The 16,815-nt window shown below is 40.4% G+C and overlaps 1 protein-coding gene across 6 annotated transcripts in view; it reads left to right on the top strand.

Annotated features, from left to right (window-relative positions):
- Positions 1 to 16,815, top strand: part of SLC8A1 (solute carrier family 8 member A1) — a 475,767-nt gene that overhangs the window by 445,720 nt on the left and 13,232 nt on the right. For all 6 annotated transcript variants that reach the window (XM_042445609.1, XM_042445615.1, XM_042445613.1 and 3 more), the window contains one exon: positions 3,691 to 3,966. In XM_042445609.1, the coding sequence (XP_042301543.1) occupies positions 3,691 to 3,966 (276 nt within the window). The remainder of the gene's footprint in view (positions 1 to 3,690; positions 3,967 to 16,815) is intronic.

The following is a 16,815-nucleotide window of genomic DNA, read 5'->3' as shown; positions in this document are numbered from 1 at the left end:
TTTACAAGCTTGTTTGCAAGAATGTCATGGGAAACCTTGTCAAAGGCCTTACAAGTTACAAGAAAAGAGATTTTGCCTAAACATTATGAATAACATTTTAAAAAATATATAAAAGCTACTCAGCAGTGGAACAGGCTTCCTCTAAGGTTAGTGAACTCTCCAGCTTTGAAGGTTTTCAAGCAGAAGTTACATAGGCATCTTTTAGCAGTGCTACAATTGTGTATTCCTACATGGTGGGGGATTAGACAAGATGGCCCTCATGGTGCCTTCCATCTCTAAGATTCTCTGATATGGTGGATATTCTTCAGGTGATGAGTTTTTCCATAGTTAGCTAGCTGTTCCTAGGAAAACAGAAACACAGTCCACCACCAGGGCTACAGTCAAAGCCTTAAGCTCTGCTGGCACAACCTGTAAGAACCAAAGTCACCTTCCATCTATGATGGGGTAGTGCATTGGAAATTTGTGGAGCAAGGCACAGGGAATGGTTTTGAAATACTGGTACCCCTCTAGAATCATTTCATACAAACATGCTTTCCTTTCTATGATCAAGCTTGATGAAATGGTTCTGCAAGTTTGTAGCCTGTAACACATCTGCACATCCTCAGAAAAAGAAGAAACATTTCCTCTCATTCATAGAAGTTCCCACATTAGCATCAGAAATCAGCATCAATATGGCACTTTGAAAAGTAAAGCAGATGTTCTAGGCCCACACTCAGTAGCAACTGGGGAAAGGGATAGCATTTGTAAATGGGATGTTGCTGGAAAATGCAAAAACGTTTGGAGGAATTTCTAAAGTTTGCTGGAAATTTAATGCTTGAATTTTACCCATTGCTCCACTGAAGAACCATCTAAGAAAAGTAAGTAAAATGTTCATGTGTGTGGTGATGATATTTGCTCTGTGGTTTTTTTTTTCTTCCCCTTTACTTCCTCTTACTTCTTTAGAGTTCATCTGGATGGGTCAGTAATGGTGTAGAAGGGAAACATTAGTCCAGGGATCATTGATTTTGGGTGTGGGCAGGGACGTAACTAGGATTTTAGGAAGAGGGGGGTACAGACTAAGTGCCACCATTATAATGGGGCTTGAGTGCGGCGGCGCAGCAGCACACACCATTCATTTTTCTAATGGAAGGGGGGGGCCGGACCCCCAGATCCCCCCCCCCCCCCCGGCTACATCTCTGGTGTGGGTGTGGGTGTTCTTTTCCTCGCAGCTCTCACTGCTGGCTTACTCTTTGCAAATGGGAATGAGTGGCAATAGCAATGAGAAGGAGAAGCAAGGCAAGAAGATTTCTAGGATTGCCAGTGGGGAGCAGGGTAGGGCCTGGTCATCAGCAGATGCCCAGCCAATGTCCAACTGTCCTTGGAAATGTCAAGGATAGGAGCCAAGTGTTCTGTGCAAGAAACTGACCATGGGAGCTGGGAAACAGAGATTGGAAAAAGAAAGAGGAGGAGATTGGGGCTAAGTCCAGGTAGGTGAAGTTGTTGTACAGACAAAGAGCTGGGCTTGACAGGAAGTACTTTTAGCCTAATTAGGAGAAACCAATGCATTGGACCATTGAAAGTGTGCTGGATCATGGAGAGCAGTTCTGCCATGTGCTCCATCCACAAGAGCAGTGGAACAACTGCCACAAGAGGCATGACAAGTGGGCTGGCGGACCACAACTTTTGTGCATAATTACAGGCTGCTGAATTTCTTCATGTGACATCAGGATGCAGAGATTTAATTTTTAAATGTCAGAATCATTGGGTCCCCCCCCCCCCGCATATACATAGCCATAGGCACGTGTCAGTGGTGGGCTTTTTGATGACTATGGACAAGCTAGTCTATGCCCTTGCTGCCACTTTGAAGGGACAGTGAGCATGATGCTCCTTTAGAACAAAATTGCTCCTGCTCTTAATTAAGCAACCATTTGCCTGAGTGATGGCTGCATGTTATCCTACAGTTTTTCAGTTCCTCAAAAGGACACTATAAAGGAGATACACACACACACTTTGATCATGGGCAATCAATCACTAAAAATATTCTGTAATGGATTCAAAGCCCCATTTAAAAAGTAATATTTATGTACCATTATATCATCTGTCCTTTAAAACATAGTGAATTGCTGTTAAAATACTAATTTCGCAGAGTATCAAAGTGATGAAGAGGATCTTCATCACTGTAAGCAAATCACTTTAATAGTCTGCTGTGTTGCAGTGGTGATGTGTGTGTATTGGGGTGTACAAGCAGGTTTGGGCAAGATTTTGTGTTTATTGTGGGTGGTAACTCCTGCCAGAGTGACCAAAATTATCAGTGAGCTGGCTTTGAAGCTGTATTAAGCAGAAATAATAAAGCAGATGAATATACAATATCATGTCCTGAATCCTATTAGTTAGGCCCAGCCAGAGTAGACCCCCTGACTCATTCACTGAATGGTGAGTCAACACGTACTGTACATGAATCCAAATGAGTTAATGAGTCTATTCTAGTTGGGACTAATAACTGGATTTGGACCCATGTTATGTATGAAAAGAATGAACAACATGTATCCTTCCAAAAGTTGTTGGAGTGCATCTCCCATCAGTGCTCATTATTAGCTGTTGGTGTTACCAAGCTTTCAAAATTGCAATAAGGGACAATTGAAATTCATGACAGGAAGTAACTACAGTCCTCCTTCCATTTTCGTGGGGGATCCATTCAGGACACACACACCCCACGCAAAAACAGGAAATCGTGCATATTCATACCCAATTGCCTTGAATAGGGGCATGCAGGTACATGCCGTGGGCACATGCCCCATTTTAACCCCCTCCATTCACCTCCCATGGATAGTCAAGGGAAGTGGATCCCAAGTCTGCAAAAAAGGAGGAAGGACTATATTAATCTCAGTGAGACATAATCTGCATTGCAGAAATACTTCTGTTTGACACTGCTTTATCTGACATGGCTCAGTGCTATGGAATTCTAGTATTTGTAGTTTGCTGTGGCATCACAGCTCTCTGACAGAGAAGGCTAAATATCTTACAAATTTCAGAATTCCATAGCACTGAGCCCTGGCAATTAAAGCAATGTCAAACTGCATTATTTCTGCAATGCTGATTAGACTTGAGTCTCAAAAGTGCTACAAGACCCCTTTACATACTAGATATTAGTTATTAGCAAGTTTGTATTCTACCTAAATACCAAATGAATGTATTGATTTCCATTGACTTAGCCATGTGGTTCCCTATAAAATCAACATATTGTTCACATTCCTAAATTACATGATGCACATAGTTCTGTCTTTGTGCCCACACCCAAAAATATGGTTATTTTGGCATCTCGTTGGCATGTCTAAACCTCAAATAGGGGACAGCCCATAAAAGAAGGGACACCTGGAGACTCTACTAGCTATGATTTCCTAAAGCTGATGGGAGTTGCAGTTCAACAACAGTTGGAGAGAGCACACATTCCCTACTCCTTGATCTAAGCTTTCATTTTTTAAAAAAATAATTATTCCATTTTATTTGATTTTTTTTTCCTGGATCATTCATCCATTAAGGCCACTTCTCTTGATCCCAGTTGGTCTTTTCCAGTTATTATTTGAGAAGCATCACCACAAATCCCTTGGTTATATGCATCAGCCACTGTGGACTAGAAAAGTCAATTTTCCAATGATAACTCTCTTTTTCCTTTCTTTCTCTCTTTCTCTCTCTTTGATGTTCATATTCCAGGAGAAGATGATGATGATGATGAATGTGGGGAAGAGAAGCTCCCTTCTTGCTTTGATTATGTGATGCACTTTCTGACCGTCTTCTGGAAAGTCCTATTTGCCTTTGTTCCCCCAACGGACTACTGGAATGGTTGGGCCTGTTTTGTTGTATCCATCCTAATGATCGGCCTTCTGACTGCCTTCATTGGGGATTTGGCATCCCATTTTGGCTGCACCATTGGCCTGAAGGATTCAGTAACCGCAGTTGTATTTGTTGCATTGGGAACTTCAGTGCCAGGTAAAAAAAAATGAACAAAACAATGTAGTCACAATAATTTCCTTCCCTGCCAATGTCCCCCCCCCCCCCGCCCTCATGTCATCACACTGTGCTGTACACAAGAAATCCCAGGAGACCTGGCAGCAATCCAGGATTCTCCATCTGGACTGTGTGTTTATGCAATTTGTAACACAGATTGCATGTGGACAATTTAGTTAACAACTCTCAACCCATTTATTCCAAACAATTCCATTAAAAACCAGAGGATTGTTCCTGAGTAAGCAGAATGTGGTTGACAGAAGCTATATACCTTAATCACTTTATTCACAAGTAGCCTTAGTTAAACCAAAAATGTCATTCTTTAATATAGCGAAGAAACTACACCTTGCCTTTTATTACACCTTGACTTTGAATATTATGTTTCATTTATTTTACCTTTACTAGTTTCTTGAGCGTTTCATAGTTAATGCATTTTGCTGTCTCTTGTGATCTGTGCTTTGCTAGCTGCCAGGTGGAAAGGACGCATACAGTGCAAACTATACAGTGTGCTAAATATGTCACTTTTACCTCTATGAATAACTGCTAGCAGTAGCAATGGTGAATGGAGAAGCTCAGAAGAACTAAGTATATGTATGGCAGGGAACTGAAGTTTAATTTTTCCCTCCTTTCCTGAATCCTGACCAAGGGCAAATCTACATTGGCCAGAATACTCTGGGTTGCTCCCAGAATATTCTGGCCCCAAAACTGTCCCAAATTTCCCCAGTTATCTCTTCACTCCAAATCAAAATTTGCTGTGCTGCCCACTCACACTGGTGCACATCATTGCTCGCTCTGAAGTAAAAAATGAGGTACTCAGCATCAGTCGCAAGACTGGAATCCTGTTGGGACAGTACACCAGCCCAGAAATCATGAAGGAAGTCTTCACTATTTGTTTAAGGTCCCCTAGTACAACCAATTGTTCTGCAAGCACTATCTCACACAGCCCCTCTTACACTTTTGATCTGGTGATTGTAGACCTAATCAACCGTTGCATGACAGGTGAACTAAAAGTGACCTGTGCAACCATGAGATTTCCATAACTACATTGGTGCATATTATGTGTAGAGCCTTGGCCTCCAGAAGGTAACTTTCACAGACTCTATGGAAAAGTCCACAAGACTCATTCAAATGATAGTTCTGTCTGATTGGTTGAGTTTCATGTTGTCTCTCTCCAGATAGACTTGAGATCAATGCATCAGTTAAAGGAAGCTTGTTTTGATTTCTTCACAGCATTTCCTTGCCACAGAGTATGGGGGGTATGGATCTGTATTGTGTTTGCTAGGTGAAACATGGGACAGGGCTCCATGTATCATTTAATAGTGGTGTAGAAGAGGGACTTTCAGCAAAAAAAAATTTGCATGACCATTTCAGCTTGCATGATAAAATTTCATCTTCTATACATTTACAGCCCTGTCTCATATTTCACCTGACATCCCTAGTCTATATCCTATTGGTTAGTCCCATCTCAAGTAGTCCCATTAAGTCAATTGTTGAATGATGATTCAGCATTTAGGTACAGCTCATTTATTCAATTGCTCTGCTTTCGTGGGGACTAACAGCAAGTTTCAAGCCATGATTCCAAGTATGGGGTGCCAGAATCAGTGAACTTATTCTAGGTTATATTGCATTGATTTGATTTAGACTGGATCAGATTAGATTGGACTGGACTGGACTGGATTGTCAATCAAGCTGTGTTGTCTTCATGTTGTCCTTTGGCGTAAATGCCATCTCATTTTTGTTTGTTTGGGGACAATCACTCCAAGCATGTTCCTGCTCACACCCCATTGAAATTAATGAGATCTACACCGAGTCTCACAGTAGCTCTTATCCATCATCCTTGTGCTGAAATCTGTTATATTCAAGGTGATAAGATACAAGATACTGTAACTGTGTTCAGTGATGTTCCCCCCCCCCCTGTGGGTGTCACCTGGTGCAGGGGCCTAGACTTGGGAATTCCAGGTGGGGCTTCCAGATGTATAGATGGGGAGCTCAACAGTGGGCATCATAAAGCTCAAGCCAGAACCTTTCCCTGCTGCAACTCCCCAGGGCTTCTGGTTGGAGGAATGAAGGTTCTTCTGTGTAGGCAAAAGACTGGCCCTGTTTGGAGAGGTGGATGATTGATAAAATATACAGTCGGCCCTTCTTATACACTGATTTTTTTATACACGGATTCAAGTATACACGGTTTGAAAATGTTCCAAAAAAGTATAAATTTCAAATATCAAACCTTGATTTTCCATTTTTTATAAGGGACACCATTTTGCTATGTCATTATATTTAATAGGACTTGAGCATACATGGATTTTGTTATACACGGGGGTTCTTGGAACCAAACCCCAGCATATAACAAGGGTCCACTGTAATTCCACGCAGCCTGGGCAAACTAGTGCTGACAAAAATCATGCTTTTGCACTTTCTGGTTTGCTATGAAACTCCCTTCTGTTTTGTTTGGTTTTTTTCCTCTTCTACTTCCTTCCAGTTTTGTCCTCCAAATGGACACATCTGAACTATCTAAGTATGTCCAGCTGTATCTTCTATAGTCTGGTTTGTGGATTTAGTTCCTCAATATTCCCAAAACTACAGTTGCCAACTTTAAAAAAAACCTGGTTTCTCTCCTTTAACTGTAATGTGAAACATAGATATTGTGCACGTGTGTGTGTGTGTGTGTGTGTGTGTCTTCAAGTCTCATGTCAACTTATGGTGACCATGAATTTAATAGGGTTTTCTTAGGCAAGGAATACCCAGGGGTGGTTTTCTAATTCCTCCCTCTATGTCTACAGCACATAATATTCATTGGTGGTCTCCTGTCTAAATACTAACTAGACCTGACCCTCCTTAGCTTCCATGATCAGATAGAATCTGGTCCCATTAGGATATTTAGGCCTAACACGTGGTAATCATAACTCCACACTATCAAAAATGGCTAATTTCTGCATGTTAAGCAGCTCTCAAATTCAAAATGTGGAACCAGATGTGCCTCATGCCCCTGCCAGGTGGCAACCTCGCTTGTGATTTCCATGCCTGCTCACCTCTTCTGCAAAGACCTTTGGATGCCTTCCTGGATGAATGATTGGGAAATATATTGAGCAAAATAAAATTGGTGGATGAGGTACTTCTTGCAGCCACTGACCATGTTAACTGTAGATGAAGACTGTCTCCTGACACATCTGGAGAGCATCAGGTTAGAAGAAGCTGACTCATATTGTATCCACTTTCTTTAAAGTGGTAGCTTCTAACTCACAAAACTCCTCAGCCAGTTATGTGGGCGATGGAATTATGAGGGTTGTAATCTACGCAACATTACTGTTGATAGGAGAGCATCAAATATCCACCAATATTCTACATGGGTTAGTAACATCAGTGTAACTAAGGCCTAGTACAGACCACCGCAAAACAGCAGTCTGCAGGTGCCTGTTTTTACTCCGGAGGGATGGCACAGCCCCCAAACCACGCGCCCTCACTCCGGAGTAAAAAGAACCTGGAAAAAACGGGTTCTTTTTGTGCTGCCATAATTATGTCATGATGTAAATGGCGTGGCATGATGTGCAGATGCTATGCATCAGTTACATCATAACAGTGGCGCCCGTGTACATGGGATCCCACCATTATTGCGCCACTGGCATGTCTTAGGGTTAGGGACCATGTAGTTGCCACATGGTCCCTAACCCTAAAATGGGCAGCATCACAGCACTTTTGCATGGTCTATACCATGCCTAAATAACATATCCTGGCCTCACCTCCATGTTCCGTCGTAACAGCTAGCTGCCAGGTTGGGTGTAGGAGATTCGTTCAGCTTCCAATTGGCACAGAATAGTCTTACTGGATATAGTACAGCTTTGGATCTGTAACTGTAGGATATTAGTCTGTAACTGCAATACTCAAGACCAGTTACCATTTTTTTCTTTAAAAAAAGAGTAATACAGCAGCATTACATATTAATATTTTTAATGTCACTGTGTGAGTATGGTGATGCTTTTTCGCTTTTTTATTTTTTACAAAACTATATTTGAAAAATGGCACAAATAGACTCAGATCCCCTCAGATGCACCTTTAAATAAAGTTTTAGAAGCTATGTGTAAACATTATTTGTTACATCCCCAAGCCCCTCGACATTACAATTTTATGTTATTTCACACAAAAAAATGTCATTATACTCTCCTTACTCAAAAAGGAAATGTCTCACTGCTTCTAACATGTTACTTCCAAATTCTTGTTGTTAACCACCTTGAATTCAAAATAGTACAGTGAAATGCAAACATTTTAAAGTAGTAAATGGTAAACCTAACTCCTACTATTATCAAACCACTAGGGATTTCTTAATTCCTCTCTCCAAACTTGCCTTACTTGGGAACCAGACAAAAAGGTGACAAAAATATCTGAATATGCTTATTGACAGATGTCACAATAAATCAAAGAAAAAACTAGCAGGATTTGTAATGAGTTCATTGCTTATCTCATCTCTGTCTTTCACCCGCCTTGGCTGCCAGTCCCTACTTCAGAGGGAATCTAATTAAACGATTTTACCATCAGTCATCAAAAAGGAATTTCAAAGAACAGTTTCTACATTCAACTAGGAGGGGGGAAAACAATGCTGCTTTTCTGAACCAGCAATATCTTTTTTCTGAGCCATCAAAGTTAAACATGATCTCATGAAAAGATGGGAGATGTAAAACACAGAAAAAAAAAGTTTAATTGCTGGTTGAGGGGAGGCAAGGTACAAATGGGATGCGATTAGGAACAGCAAGTTCAGAAATAAAGCATTAATACAAAGCAAGCTGGGTTGCTCTTTCATTTTAATGAGGACTGTCCAGTTCTTAAAATCTCTGCTGTACTAACAAGCCATATTGTGGGCTTGATGTGAAAGGCCTCTCCTTGAGACCCTAGCTTCTGCCAGCTTGTGTAGATGATATTGGGCTTGATGAACAAACAGCCTTGACTTGGCATAAGGCAGCTTCCTTTCTTGTCTGTTGTTAAACATCCTCAAGTCGGCTACTGTTCATGGCTTCCCAGTGGATGAGACATCTCCAAATGCCCCTATCCTCCACTGCTCTGATCAGGTCCTGTAAATTCAGGCCTGTGATGTCCCTGATTAAGTCTGGCCATCTAGCATGTGGTCTTTCTCCCTTCCTACTGCCCTCTACCTTTCCTAGCATTATTGTCTTTTCTAGTAAGCCATTTCTTCACATGATGTGTCTAAAGTATGACAGCCTTGGTTTCATCATCCTGGCTTCCAGGGAAATCTCAGGGTTAATCTGTTCTAGAACTCATTTGTTTGTCTTTGTATTTTATTGCATATTGGAACATTTTCCTTAACGATTGTATTTGTCATTAATTTATTTTATTTATAATTTCTAGTCTAGAATGACTTCCAGGTGGTTTCCAATTGTCTCCAGTCTAATAATGTTCACATTAACCAGAGTGTCATATCCTCCTGGTTCATGTTCAGTAGGTTGATTAAGTATGGGAGTCACTTGGTGCTTAAATGTACTGTTTTCACATTAGGCATAACCATAGTGCAGGCTGAGTCTCCCTTATCTGGAATTCCAAATTCTGAAATACTCCAAAAACCAAAACTTTTTCATGGTTAGTTGAGAGAGTGACACCTTTGCTTTCCGACTGTTCAATGTACACACACTTTGTTTTATGCACAACATTATTTAAAATATTATATAAAATTATCTTCAGGCTATGTGTATATGAAGCATAAATTAATTTTGTGTTTAGACTTGCATCCCATCTCCAAGATATTGTATTATGTATGTATATGAAAATTCAGGTATTCCAAAATCCAAAAAACTCCAAAATTGAAAACACTTCTGGTTCCAACCTTTTCAGATAAGAAAGACAGTATCAGACTTAAGTCCCTACTAGACAAGACTCAGTGTTCACTTAATGTTAACTTAAAAGTCAACAAATGATTCACTAGTTCTACTCTACTTGGGACTTGTTGATATGTTTAGATCTAGAGATCTGTATTCCTATTTGGTGGTAGTTGTTTTTTACAGAACTTAGGTGGGATACAAACTGCCCCTTTTGGGGAGGCCTGACGGATCAGGGCCTGAGTGGCCACAACGGCATCCCTGGAGGCCCCGATCTGCCGCTTTTCCAGGCCTCGGGGAAGTGGCAAACACCGCTTCCCCACAGCTTGGAAAGGGGTGTCCTTGGGGCTTCATGCCCCAGGACACCCCGACAGCGGCGGGGAAAGAGAGAAAGGGGCTGCTCGGCCCCTTTCTCTTCCGTATCGCTGGCGTGGTGATACGTACGCCCTGTAACAGCGCTAGTACATCATGGCTGCACCGTGCCATTTGGACATGACGCGGTCATCACGTCAAAATGGCACCCATGTAGACAGGGCGCTGCCATTTTGACATATGGAGGACGTACTAGGGTTAGGGAGTGTGTGAATGGTGCGCACTCCCTGACCCTAGAATTGCTGCCGCCACGGTACATTTTGCGGTATGTATCCTGCTTTAGTTACTTTTTGGACTATGACTTCCAGAATCTCCTAGGTTGAAGAGTTTCTCTAGTCCAAAAAAGTAATGCTTCCAAGCACCGTTCTTTGTATCATATTCATTAATATGATTTTGAAAGGGCTGTGAAAATGTAGGAAATAATCCAGTGGGTTATACCATTATATCCTTTCCCAGAAACCTTTAAGTTCAGGACGCACATGTCAACATTATTACTGAGAAGGTTCTAGAAGACCTGAGTAGGAAAGGCCCCTTACTCACATATGTAATCTCAAGGTCTTTATGTTAAACTGCATGCATCCCAATTCATGCTAACAGTTCTCCAGAAATTTCCTTCCCCCTCTCTATTAAACTATTTTTAGATTATAGTTCTAAATTTTAGGGACAAGTATTTCTAAGTACACATTTGATTTGGGCAGAAATCACAGTTTTCCAGTCTTGGATGGGCTGCGTCAGTGAAGCAATCTGAATTTTCATCAGCTCATTGTTCCTTCCAGTCTCTTCAAAAATGCCATGTCTGAGGTGGTGGAAGGAACATGATCACTTTTCCTTTAGAATTCTATCTCTGGTGAACAATTCACAAATGTAACTAATTACTTGATATTTCAAGCAACAAGTAGAAGCTAGTGCCCTTGTTGTAGTTGCTGTCCTGGGAAGAAGCAGCCTTAGCCCTTCTTTATTTATTTAGCACCATCAATATACATGGCATTGTACAAAAAGCCACAAGAGCCAATAATGAGGAATGCTGGGAGTTACAGTCCTAAAACAAGTGTATGGAGCATTTTATTCCTATGTCTAATTTACTCCCATGAAAGTTAATGCCAAATAAAACTCGGTAGTCTTCAAAATGCCACAAGACTGTTGGTTTTGCTGCAACCAACCATGGTAACTAATTGTCCCCCTGCTTCCAATTCTTTTCTTTGCCCTAGGAATAGTTATTTCAAAAATACTAATTCCACACCATGCTGCCTTGCTGGAAACAAGCAAGGTGTTTTGATTTGTTTTTAAATATTTCCTATAGCAAAACACATTGAACAAAAAAAATTATTCTCTAAAACAGCTTCAGTTGACCTCTCCTTTCCTTCATATGCGCTTCTTCAAAACAGAATGGCATTTAGCATGAGAAGGGCTGCAGAAATAGCTAATGAAACTCCATTTTAATGAGTTTTTGTCAGTGCGTCAGTCCATGTTACTTCGAAAGAGCAAACTCGTTAGTTATGAAACACATTGCATTCTCCAGAAATTACTTACACTTCAGTAAGCCTGTTAAGGCTGAGATGCTTTCCGAAAGAAAGGGACCACTCTGCAATTGGATGGTGACATTTGACTGAATCACAAATGCTCAGCTGAAAGTCAGAATCAAACAACTTGCAATCATATTTTTGTTTTTGTTTTTTTAAAACTAAGCTATTGTGATTTTTTTCTAACAGTCATCACTTATCTTGAGAGAAAATGCTGATTATAAATGATCAGCCTGACAATAATCTTTTCTGTGTTGGAAATGACAACTTAATCCTTGAGTAGGCATCTGCAACCATTCCTGTGATGGCACAGAGTTTGATAAATGGCATGTCTTATAGTGTACTTATGCTGAATTTGCAATGCAGACTTATTTCTTAATTGCTCTTTATTTCTACAGCCTTGTAAATTTGCACAGTAATAAACCCTGCATATTTATATAGCACTTCTAAATGTTCAGAGCAGTTCAATGCATTATCTCTTTAATCCTTACAATAACCATACAAGGTCAGTGACCAGTATTACCCCCATTGGGCAGATGTGAAATCACAGATAAAGTAACAGTGGTTTACTTATGATCACAGATTGACTAAGGTGAAAACCTCAACCACTGTCAGGTCCTGTAACCTTCCTAGTTCAGAAATCCAGGCTCAGTAGTAAAATTCAGCAAACCTTTATTCAGCAACTCAAGGTGTACAACAGAGATGGTTGTTGTCAGAACTAAATAGCAAGCATTAGCAAGGCATATTTAAAGGACACACAATTTCAAATCCTTGACAGGCTACCTTCTCATTTGTTACAAAAGTAAAACATTATTTTTCTTTTCTCTTCTCATGAATCCCCCCTCCCCTGTTTACTTTTTCTGCCTGTGTTAGTAAGGAAATGGGTATTCTCCAAACAAGTTAGCTCCTTTGCTTCTGCTTGTTAATAACAAAGGAATATGATCAACAATCTCTGGTAATAAAACCCCTTCACCCATCATTTTCCCTCAGAGAAAACTACCTTTTCTCCCCAAAGTTCAGTAAACATAAACAACCCTTATGTAATGCAATAAGTAAAACTTTATTTCAGAAAACACATAGGTTTTAGTAGGAAGATATCTCCAGACAGAAGTGCCATCATCCACCAATATTGGCATAACATTATCCCACCCCAAACTTTTACAGACTTCATCTTAATTCGTTTAATAATTAAAACATACCAAACCTCTTTCTCATGTCAACCTCATTCACCCCAACTCCCAGTACCGGCCTGTTCACATCCCTGCTTTCTGTTTCCCACAAGCAATCCCTGAGAAATTCCTCCACCACACATCTGCACATTACTGCGCCAGGTCACAAGTATCCTTTTGAGCCACCAATTATTTCTACTATTACTATACCTCCCATCATTTTCATCATATCCCAGTATACTATAACATTCATATAACTCTTCTATATATCTAAAACATTAAACATGCTATATATTACAGCAACAACAACAATATTATTACAAAATGTACCAGATTCTGACAAGTATTGTAGAACAAATTAATGCCCATAAACATCAAGCAAATGTAAGCTATCTCCTAGGTCTGCACTTCAAACTACGGCAGGCAAGATGCATCATGTAGCTTCTGACCACCACATATATCTCCCACAGTCCGGCAATATTATTTTTCTCCCGAAGGTAGCAAGTGCCTCTGATTGAGTCACACCATAACCAAGATTCTACATCAAGGTTGTTTAACATAAATCACTGCATATAGAGCTGAGTATTGGTTGTGCTGTGTGAAGCTTGTGCTGAATGGCAGCACACAACTGAATGTATAACAGAAAGAGGACTACCGTCACTTTCAGCAGGGGCAGATGAATACGCATCAGTTGAGAATGTGCATCCACCTGACCAGTGGCACCATACTGTAAGCATTCTCTATACCCCCACACTGTATATAGGGTATTTATATTTTCATATCTAGAGCCAAGAGGTCACAATGACCTTTGGAACACTAGAAAGTTTCCCATGGGAAGGGCAGATTGACCCAAAGACATGTGAAGGATCTAGGTACTACCAAAATAAAGGATAATTGGGTGTGCTGATTAATCTGTCCTCCTCCCAGGCTTTCTACATATCCTCTTATACTGTAGACAAAGGAGATCCCATTGCACTAAGGCGAGTAAGACCATATCTCCTACCTACTCCCAGCTCTGTTCCCAGGTAATTTCCCTATCCATCTATCTTGGGGTTGCCCTACATCTAATCATTGTTTTGTTAATCTGTAATTAAGACAATCTACGAAACTGCCCTTTCTGTCAGTTCCATAGGAAAGCCCTCAAACTCTTGGTACTTTGTTTGGGAACATTAAATACCTCTTGAGGTCACCAAACAGAATATAAATATCCAACCTACACATGGTCTCTCTGCCACCCACTGAAGCTCTATCCATCCATTCAGAACTTCCTCTTACTGTATCACCTTTAGCGGCTGTCTGGGCCACACTCTGCTTTCTGTGGATACCTATTCAGGACTTATATATATCACCTCTCTACAACTCTTAAGTTTCCGTTATCCAATTTGATACCTTTATTTTAGTTAGCCTTGTATTGAATTCAGATTGAATTGTTACTGTGTGTTGTGTGCCCTCTTGGACAGTTCTAAATAAAACCTTCTTTATGCACCCAATTTGGAGTCCTCCCACAGTTAGTACTGATGTACACAAGTGAAATGATCCTCAAGGTTACCCTATCTCTCATAAGCCCCTTGATGAGCTAATAATCCCCCCCCCCCATACACTATCCCTGTTGGTGGGGTAGCCTGTGGTCCTGTGTCAATCTGTGAGCCATCCACTGATGCTTCCTGGTGAGTTTCCAGGAAAGAAAAAAACAAACACAATGCTTTCCAGTGGGCACAAATAAGGTACTGGTCCCTGGCCCACTGGGTAAAAAAATTGCTGGTCTCTCACATCAGAGAATTTGGGATGCACTACTCTTAGTGACATATGCTGGCATTACAGGATTTTACGCCAATGAAACTACTTCATCCAGTACCTTCTTATGCCTTCATTTTCTTATTACCAGCTGTCAGATAACTTCTGAACACAGTTTCACACACACCCAGTTCTCTCAGGCCTCCACTTGGCCAGTACCATTGGCCTCCCTTCTGTTCCATCTCCTAGAGCCCTACATAAGTAAGCATGCTGACAAATTTCATGGCCTGCAAGCTTAAAGTAGGAACTTGACCTCAGTCTTAGATGGATTTTTTGCTGGCATTTGCTGCTTCTGGTCTTTTTTTGAAAAAGTGTGTTCAGCGTTTGTTTCTTTTTTGTTATTGTTGTTTGCTTGCTTGTGAGGTTGTCTTCCTATTTTTCAATTGGCCCATTTTGGCTATAATTTTGTCATCTCATGCTGTTAGTGTTCATTGTTACGGAGAAAGAGGAAGTGGTGGTAATGGTGGTGATCGCTATGGCAAAACAAATTGTATGCTTGAGACTGGATTAAGGCTGCAGTCCTGTGTATATTTATAGCTGGGCATGAGACCTATTAATTTCAATGAGATTTACTTCTGAAAAGGCACGCATAGCATTATGCTGTGTTTTATTATGTTTTAAGCAAACACAGTACCATCTATATAGCTGGTGTTTCATTTTGTCAAATAAACTAGTAATCTCATCATATCAATAATACTATGGTGCTGTTATTTCAGGAAAACACGTTAATAGGTGGAATAATTAAACTATCTAAATGAATCATCCAAGTGCAACAGCAAAGTGAATGTAATATATTAGCAAGTTCTGTTTCAAGTAACTCAATTACATAGCAGATTGCAATAACTTTTAATAGGCATAATAATTTAATTCCATTGGCCTCAATGAATAATGAGGTGTTAAGTCATGTGTACAGAATGTTTATTACTGTTGAAAAATACACAGTGTAACATATATTGAATGTCACATATCATATTGAAGAGTATGAAAGGTGCTGGAAAATTGATCTCTGATTTGGAAATAAAGGATTAATTGCTTGGACGTTATGAACGAAAGTTGGTATAGAATCAGATGAATGGAGGGGGTCTCCATGACCACCACAGGCTGAACTCTCTGACTTTTATTCCTGGCAGTTATTGTTCTAGGGAGGGGGTGGGCAAATTGTGATCCTCCAGATTTTGCTTGGCTGCGCCTGCTGTCATTACTGTCTACTGGCTATGGCCAATGTAAAGTGAAGTCTGATAACATCTAGAAGACTAAACATTCTAGTCTTTTCTCTTTTAAAATCAACAGAATTATTGTTGGCTCACCATACCAGCTCCACTGAATGTTTTATTATAGGTAGATCAATCAGTTGAAGTCAATCCCACTTCCCCATCACACTCTTCCCTTATATGCATGTGCAGTGCAGTCTCAGTAGTGTTTTCACTTTGATAAATGTTTACACATCATCATACATAAGACCTAATGTGCAGTCTGGCTAAGAAAATGAATTGAGAATCAGGATGTTGTTGGTTTGAATTTTGCTTCTAACACAACCTCACTATGGACCTTATCATACTGGACGAATCCTGCTCAGAAACAGGATTTAAAAGTAGAAAAAAACCCAAAATGCAAGATGTTTTTCAGACGTTTCTTCCAAACAGCAATAATGCAAAAATAAAGTTGACAAAAATGACACCTTTTACTTTCAGGAACTTCCTTTTTTACTTTCTTTTTACTTTCTTTTTATTTTTGGAAGTTCCCAAAAGTAAAAAGGTGTTGTTTTTGTCAACTTTCCATTCACTTTATTTTTGGATTATTGCTGTTTGGTGCAAACACCTGAAAAACATCCCACATTTGCAGTTTTTTTTTTCTACTTTAAAATTCCATTTCTGAGTGGGATTCATTTCCTGGTCAAGGTGGGACTGAGGGTTACTACCTTATCCCCCTCGGGGGTGGAGGACCTATTAGAATGGTCCACCCTCGAAGGCTGATGGAACCCAAAAGGTTCCAAGAGGCCCTAGAGGGTTATATGGTTGGGAATGACGGCGACTCTGTCGAAGCCTTGGTTGATACCTGGAATAACGACCTTACCAGGGCTACCTCTCCTCCTCCACTTTCCCCATTCTCCTAAGTGCCCTCCCTTCATCCTCCATCTTGAGGGAGAGAGAGGCAAGC

The sequence above is a fragment of the Sceloporus undulatus genome, chromosome 1, assembly GCF_019175285.1.
Source record: "Sceloporus undulatus isolate JIND9_A2432 ecotype Alabama chromosome 1, SceUnd_v1.1, whole genome shotgun sequence".
Classification (NCBI taxonomy): Eukaryota; Metazoa; Chordata; class Lepidosauria; order Squamata; family Phrynosomatidae; genus Sceloporus; species Sceloporus undulatus.
This window is presented reverse-complemented; position numbering and strand designations above follow the sequence as displayed.